This window comes from Callorhinchus milii, unplaced genomic scaffold, assembly GCF_018977255.1.
Source record: "Callorhinchus milii isolate IMCB2004 unplaced genomic scaffold, IMCB_Cmil_1.0 Scaffold33, whole genome shotgun sequence".
In the NCBI taxonomy this organism is placed as follows: domain Eukaryota; kingdom Metazoa; phylum Chordata; class Chondrichthyes; order Chimaeriformes; family Callorhinchidae; genus Callorhinchus; species Callorhinchus milii.
The window spans coordinates 137,501-153,133 of record NW_024704774.1 but is presented as its reverse complement, the minus strand read 5'-3'; the positions used below and the strand labels follow the sequence as shown (position 1 = coordinate 153,133).

The 15,633-nt window shown below is 46.6% G+C and overlaps 1 protein-coding gene across 1 annotated transcript; it reads right to left on the bottom strand.

Annotated features, from left to right (window-relative positions):
• Nucleotides 1–745: 745 nt before the first annotated feature.
• LOC121848010 (BEN domain-containing protein 3-like) lies at nucleotides 746–15,179 on the bottom strand. The gene is given in 6 exon segments (XM_042345218.1): nucleotides 746–2,213; nucleotides 2,216–3,551; nucleotides 10,942–11,165; nucleotides 13,197–13,306; nucleotides 14,091–14,168; nucleotides 15,091–15,179. Coding segments are annotated over 4 exon segments (2,517 nt in total). The 5' UTR covers nucleotides 13,300–13,306; nucleotides 14,091–14,168; nucleotides 15,091–15,179; the 3' UTR covers nucleotides 746–1,359.
• Nucleotides 15,180–15,633: the final 454 nt, after the last annotated feature.

The window sequence follows — 15,633 nt, the reverse complement described above, 5'->3', positions numbered from 1 at the left end:
ATCACTTGAAGCCTTCTGCTGCTGCGTTGCAGAAAAAAACCTTGTGTGAGTTTTTTGCTCCACAAAGAGGAGCCCAGATTCTCTCACTTACTGTAAGCTGCATGAAACAATGGATTCTTACAATCTCTATGTAAAAAGATACTCTGCTCTCACAAGAATAATCTGGTAAAAACAAATTTGGTAAGAAGATAACGTATGCATCTCACCCTGAAAATGGACGTCAGCAATCCCACTAAACCACTTTACTATAAAGTTTTATTTGTTCACAGTTTGAGCACTAAGGTAAAGTACTAGCAGGCAGTAAGGTATGGGTTTGCCTTTCTCCACAGCGTGTGGAGTAGGTAGGGGTTCAGGGGTGAGGAATAGAAGCAGAACTTCCATGAAGGATGGACACCTCTTGCTGCTGTCACACCTCTCCCAGTGAGCAGTCGGTGTGTAAGCAAACTCCAGGTTCAAGTCACCTACTTACCCTCTAGACCAGGGCTTATGTGTGGATACCATAAGAAGCAAGTCTGTTTCTTCTGTCTGTACTCGATGTGAACCCAGATCTCAGAAGTAACAGCATGAAGCAAACACATGGCAACGCCCTTCTGTAACATCCACTTTATAGCTAATTTAAAAGGATCTATCACAAAAAAAAAGTGTCTCACATGTTAAAGAAAATGTCACCACAGTTCAAGAGGCTAAAGAATAAAGACAAACTTTAGCTATGTAACTGTAACAGAATTTAATTTGAACAATCTCAAAAGAAAACCTCTACTCCAATTCACTCATTTTAAGGAGGTTTAGCACCAATTTTGATGGCATTACGAATCAGATGTTGACAGAGTTTTTATATAATTAAGCACAAGATACGATCAGTGAAGCAAAGAAACTGTGGTGACAGGTGAAGTTGAGACTCTTAAATGTGCCACATATTGTATTTCCTCATTCCCCACCTCCAGCTTTTGGATACTTTCTCACGTCAGTAGTCTGTAAAGCCAGGAATCCGCAATGACCTTCTAAATGCTACCAATTGTCTCTCAAATTCTCTGTAGAAGAATGGTCCGACAGTAATTAGCGAAAATTAGGCAAATGGTGTTCAAACCTTTCCCTCACTCCTTTGCAGACGTATCTCCAGTACTTTCAAACCACGAGTTCAACTCTTGAAATTGGACTATCAAATGGCACAGCACAAAGCGACAGATGAGAACTGCAAAAGTATTCTTTTTCAATTGGTACCTTAGAGAATTCCTATATTTTACTTTTTTTTAAAAAAATTATTTTAAAGCTCGTCTATCCTCTGAGATAAACTTATATAATAATGCCAAATACATGATAAACCCCTTTAAAGGTTATCTCAGTTATTTATACCGATGGCTAAGAGACTCGTCCATTTTTTTTATTCTCAGCCTTTCCCTGTAGCTTTGACTTCCTCCTGTCTGGCCGCCGGCACCTCTCGTCGATGCTCGGGATGCACTCCAGGTGCCAGACCTGGTCGCTCCTGGCTCGAGGATAAACCGCTTCCACGTAGTGTCGAATCAGCCGGAGCCGGACGGGATCCAGCTGCTTCTTGTTACACGCCCCTGAGTGGTTGTACTGCAGCCGGAGATTTTCAGAAGTGAACAGTTCGGGAAAGATCCTGACGAGAAGCCGTGCCGCAAAGTTGCCGATGGACAAGCTGTCCTGCACGATCTCCTTCAGCTCCTTGGTGGTCAGGAGGTGTTTGGACGGAACCGGGAAATTGAGCTGGGGGATGGTCACGTTGCTGAGTTCCAGCTTGCTGAAGTTCTTGTTATACCGGTCGGCCTTTTCCGTCGCGAGCAGCACCAGCTCCTTTTTGGGGAGCTCGGGCTGTAAGTTTGAGGTTGTGGGCTCCTCCCTGTCCGTGCTGACCGTGCACTTCTTCCTCTGCTGCTGATACACACGCCTCTGCTCCGTGTCCCTGCGCCGGCACCGCTCGTCCAGTTTGGACACAAACTCCTGATTCCACACCTTGTCACACTTGGCCCTGGAGTACATCAGCTGCACGTAGTGCCGGATCAGCTTTAACCGCACCGGATCGAGCGGCTTCTTGCCCAGTGAGCCGCTGCAGTTGTATTGCTTCCTCAGGTTTTCCGTAGTGAAGAGCTCCGGGAACAGCTTCACCAGCAGCCGGGAGGCAAAGTTCCCGATGGACAGGCTGCTCTCGTAAATGTTCTTGAGCTGGTGTTTACCCAGCACGTGCTCGGGCAAGGCACTTCGAAGTCCGGGGGGGTGATCATGACGCAGTTGAAATCCACGGGGATGAGCCAGATCTTCTTGGACTTCCTCGTCGACTTGTCCAGGTCGGCGCCATCGTTACTCCCGAGCGCGGAGGAGGCGTTGGAGGAGGAGCAATAGCTGTCGCCAGGAAATGCCTCGGTCTCGCTACCGTCCAGCCCGATGCTGGCCAGCTCCTCGTCCAGCGTGTGGACGCACTGCTGGAGCCAGGCCTCGTCAGCTTGCACCTCCGGGAAGTAGATCTCCGTGTACTTGCGGATCAACTGCAGCCTCTGGGTATCAAGCGCCTGCTTCTCATTGGCCCCGTAGCAGGTGTGTTGGGCCGCCAGCCGCCTCAGGTCGAAGAGCTCCGGGAACAGCCTGTGGAGCAGTAGCACCGAGAACTCCCCGGGAGACCCGGCCTCCTCCAGGTACTCGCCGATCTCCTGGATGTCCGGCACCAGGTCCGAGGCCACGCTGCTGGAGGAGTCCAGCCCCTCGTCCTGTGCGCTCTCGTCCACGTAGTTCCGCTCTGCCACACGTTCAGCTTCATAAAAGTTGCCTGCTTCGACGTTCTGGTGGCTGTTCTCCATCTCCTTCTGGGCCCAGAACCTGTTGAAGAGGTCGCTGATCTGGGGCAAGCACTCGACCTGCCAGAGCCCGCTGCTCTTGGCCGCAGGGTAACACACCTCCACATAGTTACGCAGCAGCTGCAGGTGCAGCGAATCCAACTTCCTCTTGGACACCGAGCCACAGGCTTGACAGCCACCTCCCACCTCATCCTCAGTGAAGAGTTCTGGGAAGAGCTGCACCAGGAGCCGGCAGGCAAAGTCCCCGGCCGAGGAGCTCTGCTCCAGCACCTGCTTCAGCTCCGCATTGTTCAGCTGGTACTCGGGGGGCGGCAGGAACTCTACCACAGACTCCCCGGGATTCACGTGCTTCTTGACCCGGCTCACCTCCAGTGACAGGAGGTCGATCTTGCTGTGCAGCTGCATCATGCTGGAGTTCAGGGTGTTCAGGGTGAAGAGCATCTTGTGGATCAGCGAGTAGAGAGTGGGATCGCTGCCAGAGGCATGAGACACCAGAACGCCTGAGTAATTCTTGGGGCTGTCTCGCTGCTGAAAGAAATTGTTGACGTAGCTTCTCTCAGGACCCTCGAGTGGCCCCGGCTGATCGGCAGCCTGGACACTTCTCCGGTCCGATATCTTGTGAGAGATACCATACAGTGGCTTCCGGTACGAGGGCACCATCCTCTCCTCGGCCAGCTCCTTGCCTTCCACCGCCAAACCCACGCTGCCGTCCTCAGCTCTGCCAGCACACTCTGCGTTTCTCTGAAAAGATACTACAGAGTCTATGTTCTTCAGACTTACACCCATAAAATGTTAAAACATGCACACTTTCAATGCAGGAGATGCATCTTAATAATGCAACGAAAGATTATTAAGTTAAGTTAGTTTGCTAAATTTGCTTTAAAATGTAATGTCCCCATCCTAGGACATGTATGCAATGGCAGAGTTATTTGGAGGAGGGGGCACTATCACACATTGATCACTAGAAGTAGCAATCCTTTGTTACCTTTATATAAAGGAAAATCTCATTGATGTGATTTAATGTACGAAAATTTCAATGAGGGAACACTGTAGCTATGTGGATATGCCTTGCTCTGACCCACTCAAACTCTGCTTAGATACCAATTTTATTTCCAATTTCTGTGCAGTTGGGCTGCTGTCAAAGCAGGCTCCTGGGATCTGGCAGGGGATCAGTGTCCAAGGCATTCCAGTGTCCTGGCTCTTCCCACATCCAGGTGCCTGCTGGACTCACTAATGACATATCAGTTTGCATACCCTGCACGTTACTTCCCCCCAAAACACAATCAAAACAATTGCTGCTTTTATCCGATGGCACATGACAGATTGTAGTCAGAGAAATGTGACAAGCAGCGTGTGGCTGAAGACTGATATCCTGGAAAAGAGAAGGAAAGTGATGGAATGGGTCTCAGCCAGGAAAAGACCCCGCGGGAGGCTAAAGCAATGGGACTGTGTGTGAGAAGAGCTGAACACAAATTGAAACAAGAAACAACAGATAGACGAGCTGCCGGAGGCAAGAGTGGTAATTACGTCCAGCCGAGTTACAATGACCGACAGAAAAAAACCAAATTCTGATGAAGAGCGGGTTTCTCTCAATTCACAGCAAAGAATATTATGTGCTAAAGCCTGTTCATTTGTGACTGCACCAATCTTAAATATCTTTCTGAATTAGTTTCATCCTTTTCTTTAATCGATCTCAACACCGCCATTTACATTGCCTGAGTCAGTGTGTCACATCAAAGAAGCTGTCATACCTCCCCGTCTAGCCCACCTCTCGCAACCACCCACTCGCTGCACTCACTCTTCTCCACAGCACCCTCTCCACCACACTCGACGTCCTTGTCCCCCTCACCTCCCGAACTGCCTCCTATTCCCGATCCTCACCCTGGTTCACCAGCCACCTCCGCTTGCTTAAGGGCCAGGTGCGGTCTGCCGAACGCACTTGGCTCAAATTCGGTCTAATGGTCCACCACACATTTGGCTGTACCTCATCAAGAACTACCGCTCCACTCTCGCCTCAGCCAAATCATCCTTCTACTCCAGGTTAATCCTGGAGGCAAAGGGCAACCCCAGGCTCCTGTTCTCCACCACCAACCGGCTCCTCTGCCCTCCCTGACACACCTCGCAGATACTTTCCTCTGACTCTCACTGCGAGAAAATGCTGGACTTCCTCGAGTCCAAAATTGAGGGAATCCTCTCAGCTGCCACTGCCCTCCCAACTTCCACTAACCTCTCCCTGTCATCTGGCACTGTTCCTTCCCCCCTCAAAACAGCCACTATCACCCCCACCCCCACTTTGAAGAAACCTTCCCTCGACCCATCACAGCTATCCAGCTACCGGCCCATCTCAAGTCTTCCCTTCCTATCCAAGGTCCTTGAGAGAGCCGTTGCCTCCCAGCTTCGCTCTTTCCTCTCCTCTCACTCCCTCCAGGAACCCCTCCAATTGGGTTTCCGTGCTGCCCACAGCACAAAAACAGATCTGGTCAAGGTCACAAACAACATCCTGACCATGTGTGACCAGGGCTCCCTCTGCCTCCTCGTCCTCCTCGACCTCTCCGCTGCCTTTAATACCATAGCCTACTCAATCCTCCTCCACCGCCTCTCCTCCCACCTCAACCTTCAAGGTTCTGTCCTTGACTGGTTCAGGTCCTCCCTTTCACACTGCCTCCACTTCATCGCGGCAAACGGCTTCTCCTCCAGCCCCCGCACTGTCTCGTCCGGTGTTCCTCAGGGCTCTGTCCTCAGTCCCCTCCTCTTCACCCTCTACATGCACTGCCTTGGTGACATCATCCGCAGACATGGGATAAGCTTCCACATGTATGCGGATGACACCCAACTCAAACTCTCTGCCTCCACCCTCAACTCCAGGACTAATGGTGTCCTGACCGACTGCCTGTACGACATCAAGTCCTGGACGAGGGCCAACTTTCTCCAACTCAATGTCAGCAAGACCGAGGCCCTCCTGATTGGCTCGTGCCAGTGCCTCCGCAGCTCAGGTGCTGGCAGCATCAGCCTCCACGACTGCACACTCAACCTCACTAAGCCGGTCAGGAACCTGGGTGACTTGTTTGACCCTGAACTGTCCTTTCTCCCCCACATCCGCGCCATGACTGGCACTGCCTACCACCATCTCCGCAATATTGCCAGACTCCACCACTGCCTCACCCCTCAGGCTGCCCAAACCCTCACCCATGCATTTGTCACCTCAAGACTTGATTACGGGAACTCCCTCCTCATCGGCCTTCCCAACTCTTCACTGCACAAGCTGCAAGTCATCCAAAACTCTACAGCTTGTGTACTCTCACGCACCAGGCTCCGTGACCCCATCACTCCCACCCTCGCCCGACTCCACTGGCTCCCCATCCCCCAGAGGATCGAGTTCAAGATCCTCATCCTCATCTTTAAGGCCATCCATGGCCTTGCCCCCTCCTACCTCTCTGACCTGCTGACTCCCTACCAACCTGCTCGCTCCCTCTGTTCATCAGGCTCCAGCCTGCTCCATGTCTCCCACCGACCCGCCCTACCATCGGTGGCCGGGCTTTCAGCCTCTCTGCCCCCACACTCTGTAACTCCACCTCACGATCCCTTCACCTCGCTTCCTCCCTTGCCTCCTTCAAGGCTGATCTCAAGGCCCTTCTCTTTGACCGTGCCTTTGGTCTCCCTCCCACCTCTCTGCCTTCCCTCACCCCTACACCACTCCTCCCCCATGCTCGGGCCCCAACACCTGACTGTTCAGTGCTTTGGGACGTCCTCCCAACATGCAAGGCGCTCTATAAATGTAATTTTGTTGTTGTTGTTGTGTACAAGCAGACTTCAAACACTGTACATGGAAATTAAACAAGCAAGCCCAGGATCATCAGAGAGAGAGAGGGGGAAAGAATCTCCCAATTGCTCTACAAGCATTGATCCGTGCATATAATTGCCAGTTTTCCATATTCTGAATCAGGTCAATAGACGGAACCCATTCCGGCTTCTCCTGCTGTATAAATTTGAGTGCACAAGCTTCATCCCTGTGCCCCAACTTCATATGAAGAGTCCTTGTATCCTTTTTGGGTCTACAAATAGATGCTGCACAGAAGCATGACTTGCCTGTATGCACCAGATATGGGTTCCACATTGTGCTCCCACAATTATGGTCATTAGGTACACTGGCCTTCAATAAACTGACACAATCAATTTCATAAAAAAACAAAAATCACTGGGAACACCCAGCAGGTCAGGCAGCATCTATGAAGAAAGGAAAGTAAGTCAACGTTTCGGGTCCACGACCCTTCATCAGAACTAGGGCATGTTGGGAGAGGCTTTTAAAGACCAACAGAGAGGGGGGAGGCAGGACAAGGAAGACAAATGAGAAAATGGGGTAGAGGACAGAGGATGATGGGTTAAAGAGCTGTTAATGATGCAAAACAAAGGGGGGCAATCCAACGAAACTGGGGAAAAGAGATATTAATAATGCAAAACAAAGGGAGGGAAATTCCAACAAAGGGTGGGGGTGGGGGGGAATTCCTTCCTCTCCTTTGTTTTGCAATATTAACACCTCTTTTGTGTGACTTTTCTCAACATTTGGTGGCTACTAGTGGCAATTGAAAAAAATGATGGGTGTCTATCACATGCCGATTGCTACAGCTGTATCATAAGAACATAAGAACTGCTAGACGAAAAAAGACCAAGGTCCATCTTGTTCGCCTTCCAGGTCGCATGCACATATGTCCCAAACTACCTATGTATCCCATAATGTTATTTCCTAAAATAAAACTATCTAACCTGTGTTTAAAAGAATCAACACTTTCTATTTCAACTATCTTCCTAGGGAGTCCTGTAGCTCAGTGGTTAGAGCACTCGCTTTGCAAGTGAGAGACCTGAGTTCAATTCCAGGCAGAGGGCGAAACCTTGGGCAAGTTTCCTTACTCCACACGCCTATTATAATCCCTCCAAAACCAAAAACAATAATAAATTGGTCATTTTCAATCTACGGCTGTTTGTGGGACACTGCTGTGCGCAATTGGCTGCCGCGTTCACCCACAAATATACAGTCAATTCATTTTACAGTGTGCTCTGTGAAGCGCTTTGGGACGTCCTCCCGACATGAAAAGCGCCATATCAAATGCAAGGATTATTATTATTATTATTATTATTATTATTATTATTATAGGGAGTCTGTGCCACAGGATGACTATTCACTCACTGAAATAGTGTTTGTGTAGATTTGTTCTGAATTTACCCCACTTCAATTGCAGACTGTGTCCTCTGGTTTTACTATTCTGGACAAGTTGAAATAGCCTGTCTATATTATCTTGCCCCTTTAGAATCTTAAAGGCAGCAATCATGTCGCCTCTCAATCTCCTTTTTCAGCATGAAAATGCCCAATTTACTTAGTCGCTCTTCATAGTCCAGTCCTCTTCCATTCCCTCAATCATTTTGGTTGCCCTCGTCTGTATCTTCTCGATTTCTCCAATATCCTTTTCGTACTACGGCGACCAGAACTGTACACAGTATGGTCTCACCATTGGTCTCACCAATGGTTTATACAGTGGCAGGATTACCTCACTATTTCGGCTTGCTATTGATCTTTTGATACATCCCAACATCTGCTTTGCCATAGAGCATTGTTAGGAGAGCTTCAATTTATTGTCAATCAGGACCCCCAGGTCCTTTACATTTTCCATATATATTATTTTCCTTCCGTTCAAATAACAGTCCCTTCCAGGATTTTTTGTCCCCATGTGAAGTACTTTACATTTCTCCACATTGAATTTCATCTGCCACCGATCTGCCCAATTCCCAAGTATGTTCAAATCCTCCTGTAACCTATCTTGGTCAGCTTCGCAATCTACCACCTTCATTAGCTTGGTGTCATTTGCAAATTTAGCCACTGTGCTTGCGATTCCTAGTTCCAGATTATTTATAAAAATATTAAAACAAAAGAGGTCCCAAAACAGACCCTTGTCGAACTCCACTGGTAGCATCTTCCCAGTCTGATGACATTCCCTGCTTCACCACCCTCTGGGTTCTTCCAGTCAACCAATTGTGTATCCATTGTAATATATTTCCACTGATGCCCGCTTTCTTTACTTTCAGTACCAGCCTCTCAAGAGGAACTGTATCAAAGGCCTTACTGAAATCCAGATATACAACATCCACAGCCTTACTCTTATCAAGCTCCCTTGTCACACCTTCAAAGAAAACCAGTAAATTAGATTGGCAAGACCTCCCCTTCATAAACCCATATTGGCTATCATATCCAGTGCATATAGACAAGCCCTGTTCCTTTATTGATTTATTTGATTCAAAGTAAGCAAGTATTTATGCAGTTTACTCCGTTTTTTAAAAAATACAATATGTTGGTGAAGAAGGCAAGGAGTTTGTCCATATAACAATAAAATAATAAAAATAATCCATGCATTTGATATACAATGTCAAACCATTTCAAAGTGCTTCAGGGTAGTTGCTGTAAGGTGTATTGATTGCTTATTTGTAGAACAAAGCGGCAAACAATTTGTGCATAGCAATATCCCACAAACAGTGAATTACCAATTTATGAGGAACATTGATTACCAAGACAATGAGAGAAACTCCCTTCTTCATTTGAAATGTGTCATGGGATCTTTAACGTTCATCTGAACAGAAAGACGGGAGCTCAGTTTAATGTCTCATCCCTGACAATGCAGCACTTTCTCAGCACTGCACAGGGGTGTCAGCCTAAGCAGTGAGCTCGCATCATATCATTTGATTTTACTAAGATACTTCAGATGATAATTGATAATGATAAACTCTGAATTCTGTTTCAGCGGGAGGGGAGGGGAAGAAAAATTAGTCCCATCCCGACTAATGAAATGAAAGTCTCATCTCTTTGTCAGTTTCAATCTCATGCCAATCTCAAAATGAGTATAGAGCCTACACCCAATACTGCTCATGACTCTTGTTCAGAAAGGTGACTGGTGCAAGAAGTGGAACAATTCATGCTAATGCAGTAGGCAATGTTAATATCCGATTAGGTCTAAGGCATTTTTTTCGGGGGCAAAGCAAAGGGAACTTTACCCTACAGATGGCTGTGCTCCACCTAACATAGCAATGGTAGATGAGGACACTGGGTCTCATTTCCAAGCACTGATATCCCTTTTTTTAATCAATATAGAAACATAAATATTTACAAATGAATTACAGTACGTCTCAGAAATAGACACTGAAGAAATTTTGTTTCTGCAAATTAAATATAAAGTGTTTGGACACTTGAAAGCTTTCTTTCAAGGTGAAAGAAAAGGCCCCTTTTATGTTGTACTTATCTGAAAATAGCACCTTTGTGTACACTTAGGAAGGAAGGTTTGTTTTACAAACTCACCACAAGGTGGCTGACCTTCTGAGTGGAGCCGCCATCTTCCCGCCATTTGAGGCTAGGTGGAGAAACGGGACAATTTTTCCTGTGCCTCAGCTCCCTGCAACCCCTGCTGCTCATTGGAAGCAATTGGGAGAAAGAGGGAGACATGATCTAAGGTTTTAAAAATGATGATGGGAATCACAAAGTGGATGTGGAGACGTCAGCACAGGAGAGGCAGAGGACACGGTAATATGCTAGAAGTCAGGGGTTCAAGTGACGGAATCATTTCTAGACTTGTATGGAATAGGCTGCAAGGTCATGCAGGCACAAATAATCCCAATGAAGGATCCAAAAGGGAACTGGGTCAACTCCTCACGCAGCAGAGAGAATAGGGTTTGGAGTTGGCTTAGGGCGAGAAAGTTATTGAAATTCCTCTAGATGTGTCCTGGATAATGGTCTGAACATACATTTCAATGTTCTTTTGTTTCTATAATTTGCTTGGAAACAAATGAGATACAAGGGTGCTATTTTTAGATAAATAAATTGAAAACAACGCTGTTATATATATTTGTTATTAAATGAGGGCATTAAGGAACATGGAGAAAATGTGGAGAAATGAGATTAAAAGATCTGCCATCCTCTTCCTCCTATGTTCCCAAGTACTCTAACACACAGTACACCACTCAAGTGACATCCTCTTTCAAGTTCCTTAGCATAAAATTAAAAATGCAGAACTGTTTTCTTTGTAACGCAGGATACCAAAGCATTGTTCCAAGATGAGCGAACTTTACAATTTTAAACACTGTGAGCAGTATTTACCTCAGAGGCAATTCTTCTTCTTTTGTGGTTGAAGGAACCCTCGTGCTCTGTTGTCATGTCGCCGGAACCATTCTGCACCGGCTTTCGTTTAGCTACATCCTGTATGCTGGTGTACAGTAATTCTAACCCGCTCGTCTCTGCAGGTCTAGCTGGACTGGGAATGTCTTTAGAGTCCTCTTGGATATTTATTTCTTCTTTGACCTTATCAATAATAACTTCCATCACTGAAAGGGAAAGAACAAAACATCAAATCCAATTTTTCAAGAAAAAACCACCATCATGCCATACGATTTCTCAGTTGCATTCATTACTGCACTGAGGTTTCCATCTGCTCTTTACATCTTCCTATGAAGAAAACGATGGCTGACTTTTACAATAAATCTAAATTTATTACATTACGGTAGATAAAGCAGAAATAATTCAGAAGAGTTCTCAGTGCATTAAATATTTACTACAACTAAAAGTTATGCCCTGGTCCCTTGGTGACCAATATGTTTAGGAGATTGACAGACTTGGATAGTAGAGGTATTAAGAGATATGAGGGAGAAAGGACAATCTGCCAAAATGTAACAAACTGGTGGAACAGGCTCAATGGTCTGAATAGCCTCCTGTTCCTGTGATCCTATGTTTCTAAAGTGTATTTTTGTATTATTGGAAGGAACTCTTGATTTCTACAAAATCCCAGTTTTTGTAGATAGATATTATTTCACTTTACAATATATTGTATGAAGCACTCAACAACGTTATAAGACGCCATATCAAATGCAAGAATTATTATTATACCTGTTGGAAATGTTGTCTACTCAAGATTCTGAAAAGCTTATGTTAAACTGAGAAGCCAGGTGCCAAGGCCTTTTCTAATGGCTCAATGGGAAATTGCACCACCCTGGACCTTTATTCAGGGTTCCTGCTCCTATTTGCTCTCTATAGGTCCTTGCTGGAGGTACACTTTTGTGGATAGAAGATGAAGACAAGACAAGCTTGGCTGTGATGGCCCTCGTTCAAAGTTCCCAATGCAACGTCACAGTTTGGGCTCACACATTAATAATAATAATCTTAGCATTTGATATACCGCTTTATCACATCTTCGAGACGTCCCGAAGCACTTCACAGAATATACTGTAAAGTGAATTGACTGTGCATTTTATGGTCAAAACGCCGCAGCCAATTGCGCACAGCAGTGTCCCACAGGCAGTCATGGATTGAATGACCATATTATTATTATTTTTTTTGGAAGGAATTATTATCCTCGGAAAAGCAATCCACCAGTCAACTAAAAACTGGGTTCCTACTTACTGCTAGGAAAAACAGGCATGTGGAGTAAGAAAACTTGCCCAATGTTTTGCCCTGCTGGGAATCAAAGCCAGATCCTCTCACTTGCAAAGCAAGTGTTCTAACCACTGAGCTACAGGACTCGATCTGAACAAGATCTGAAAGGGTTGCCCTTACTGTACCCCAGGATGAGTGTACAGAGCTGCCTTCAGGACAGAAGGGTGAAAAACCTAGGAAAATTACTAAAACACAGTAAACTTTTCAGTTAACTACAAAAAATACATTCAAGTGACTGCAAACATCGAATATCCTCTCCTTTGCAATGTCAAGAGAGATACCCCAAATCAATCGTTTTTAACCTTGGAGGTTGAACTGATAGCTAGGTGTGTGCACTAAACAGACATTCAAGGCTGCTTCTGTGTAAATTTATAGTCATGACATTCAGTCTTCCCAAATGTCTCAAATTCCTCCTTGTAGATCATGGATCTGGTGCTGGCTGACATCCAGTGAGATAACCTTACCTTGCAGCCAAGATTGCAATGAGCAAAAAATACTTAGTGAACAAAGTATCTCTAGTCCTGTTTGCTATTGGAAATCATGCAGGTTTTTAGGAATGCTGGGTACAAAAGTGTGACTAAAGCGCTGGCCAGTCTAGCAATCAATGGGACAAACAATTTTAGTGCAGAAAACAATAGAAGTTATCAGTTCTCACTTATATCACTAATAAGATACAGTTTGTGCTGCAAAATCTAAGACACTGACATAAACCTTGCCCTCATGTTGTTCATGTGCATTTGTTGTTAAATAAGCTTACATCACTGAGATTATCTGAAACTTTTGAGTTTCCTTTGATTTGACCCACGTGTCTATAATAGGTACAAGGCTTCCACTTTAACACAACAGTATTTCTGGAGATTCAATAGAATAAGATTTTATTAAATCTAAAAGCTCCAAATATTTAAAAGTGATATTCAGGTCTTTACCATGTATTTCCCCTTCCATGTGTTTTTTCCTATCCAGAGTGGAGTTATTAATGATGAATGGTGTTCTGGACTCAGCTTCGTCATTTTGATCTCCAGTGTTCATTGTCTACCTACAGTTAAAAGTAAATAAGTAAAGTAAATTGAACAAACAAGTACAATGCAATACATTCAAACAGCGATTTGAAAGAAGTTTCCCCAGAATTTTGCCTAATTTTGCCTGGGGTTTAAGGGAATAATCTGTACCCGAGATCTTAATCTATTGAGGTGATGGAGACAAAAGGCTGAGCTGAATCCAATCTTATTCACTTTTATATTTAAAAAATCTTGTCAGAATAAAGACGTTTTCTTCTTTTTTCAACTAGCATTGAAAAATGACAGGTTTCTGTTCACAAAAAATATCTTTAAAGCATGTTAAAATAATCCTTCCATTCGACAAAGCTCCCTATCATATCAAAATGTCTCAAAGCGCTTCACAAGTTTTGTATAAAAGTTTATTGGCTGCTTTGCACAGCAGCCAATTTGCACAGCAATATAATGTCTCACAAATAACCATTTGTTTTCTCTCAAGGGGACTGGTGACACAAAGTGTGGGGGGGTGGGGGCTTCTTCCATGAAACTGCCTTCCTTTGTTATGAATGTTGAGAGGTGTTGTGTAAGCAAATTGCTCAAAACGCATAGAAAAACACAATCATATCATAAAAGTATAACTTTGCAGCAAAAATTAAACCAGCAAGAGAGGGGGACGCTGTGAGGAGGTGAGGTCCAATTGCTTCTCACCATTTTTTTTCGGTCAACGTTTTGAAACAAGTATAAAAACTGCGGGATAGAAAAGGAAAGTTTTTTTTAAAAAAAAGTCACACAAGCTGACTACTGAGCAGAAATAATAAACATTACCACTTCCACATCACAGCGTGACTTGGAAAGGTGTTTGCAATGAAGTGCAATCAATGCAACTCGCAGATTCAAGCGGATCTGTGAAAGAGAGAAGCTCTGGTCAACTGGAGTGCAGTCAAACCAATCCCAATCTATTTTAAGGCAGTGAGTGTTTTTCCTCTCCCCCTCTCTCTCTCTCTCTGTGTGTCTCACGTTTCTCTGGTCTCACTGACTGGGCTCCTGCGGAGGCGCTGTGACTCCACACACACTCACTCACTCACTCACACCACACACTCACACTCAGAGGAAGAACTCGCCAAAGCCCCACTCCACTTCCTCATTGCACTCATTAATACCCCTCTGAACATGAAAGAGGAGGAGGTGAGGTCGAGGGGGGAGAGGGAGGGAGGGAGAGAGGGAGGGAGGGACATGACATGACTCGGGAGCCCGCGGTTGGGTGAGGGAGGGAGAGGGACCCCACATATATAACTATTAAAGAGATTAAAAAGAAGCCCTGTGCAGAGAGTGCTAACATGGGGACACACACACACATTGCGCCAGGCTCCGGACACGTCCTGCCTGCCCTGCCCTGCCTGCCTTGCCTTGCCTCCTTGCCCTGCCTTGCCCTGCCTCCCTGCCCTGCCTTGCCCTGCCCTGCCCTGCCTCCCTGCCCTCCCTGCCCTGCCTTGCCTTGCCTCGCCTCCCTGCCTTGCCCTGCCCTGCCTTGCCCTGCCTCCCTGCCTCCCTGCCCTGCCTCCCTGCCTTGCCTGCCCTGCCTTGCCTCCCTGGCTGCCCGGCGCCATGACCCCGAGCTGCCCAGGAGGGCAAGAGTCCTGTCCTCACCCAACGAGAAACCTCCTCCCTACTGTACAGACTCTTTTGTTTTTCCTCCTTTTTTTTTAACCTCTACCCCCTCACACACACCCCCACACACACACCCACACACACACACACCCACACACACACAAAAAGAGAAAAGATTTGGTGTGTGTCTGTGCGCTGTGTGGTGTTCCCCTCTTACCTGTGCGGTGGGTTTCTGCGCCTCTCTCCCCTCTCGGTCTATGTGTGCGCGTGTTTTGCGCTATACCTGAGAGCTGTAGCGGGGCAGGAGCGGGGGGGCGGGCAGGGCAGGGAGGGCAGGGAGGGCAGGGCAGGGCTGGCAGGGCGGGCAGGGCAGGGCTGGCAGGGCTGGCAGGGCAGGGAGGGCAGGCAGGGCAGGGCAGGGAGGGCAGGGCAGGCAGGGCAGGGAGGGCTGGAGAGGGCTCGGCACCCTCTCCCCCTCTCTCTCTCTGTGGGTGTAAAATGGTGCCGTGTTTTTTCTCTCTCTGGGTGTCCGCTCCGTGACGTGACTCTCTGTGTCATTTCCGCAGCCAAACGGGAAAATACAGAGAAACTCAGCCACACACACAGCACACAGCACAGCACACACACAGCACACACACAGCACCGCACAGCACACACACAGCACACACACAGCACAGCACAGCACAGCACAGCACAGCACACACACAGCACAGCACAGCACACACACACACACACACAGCACAGCACCACACACACACAG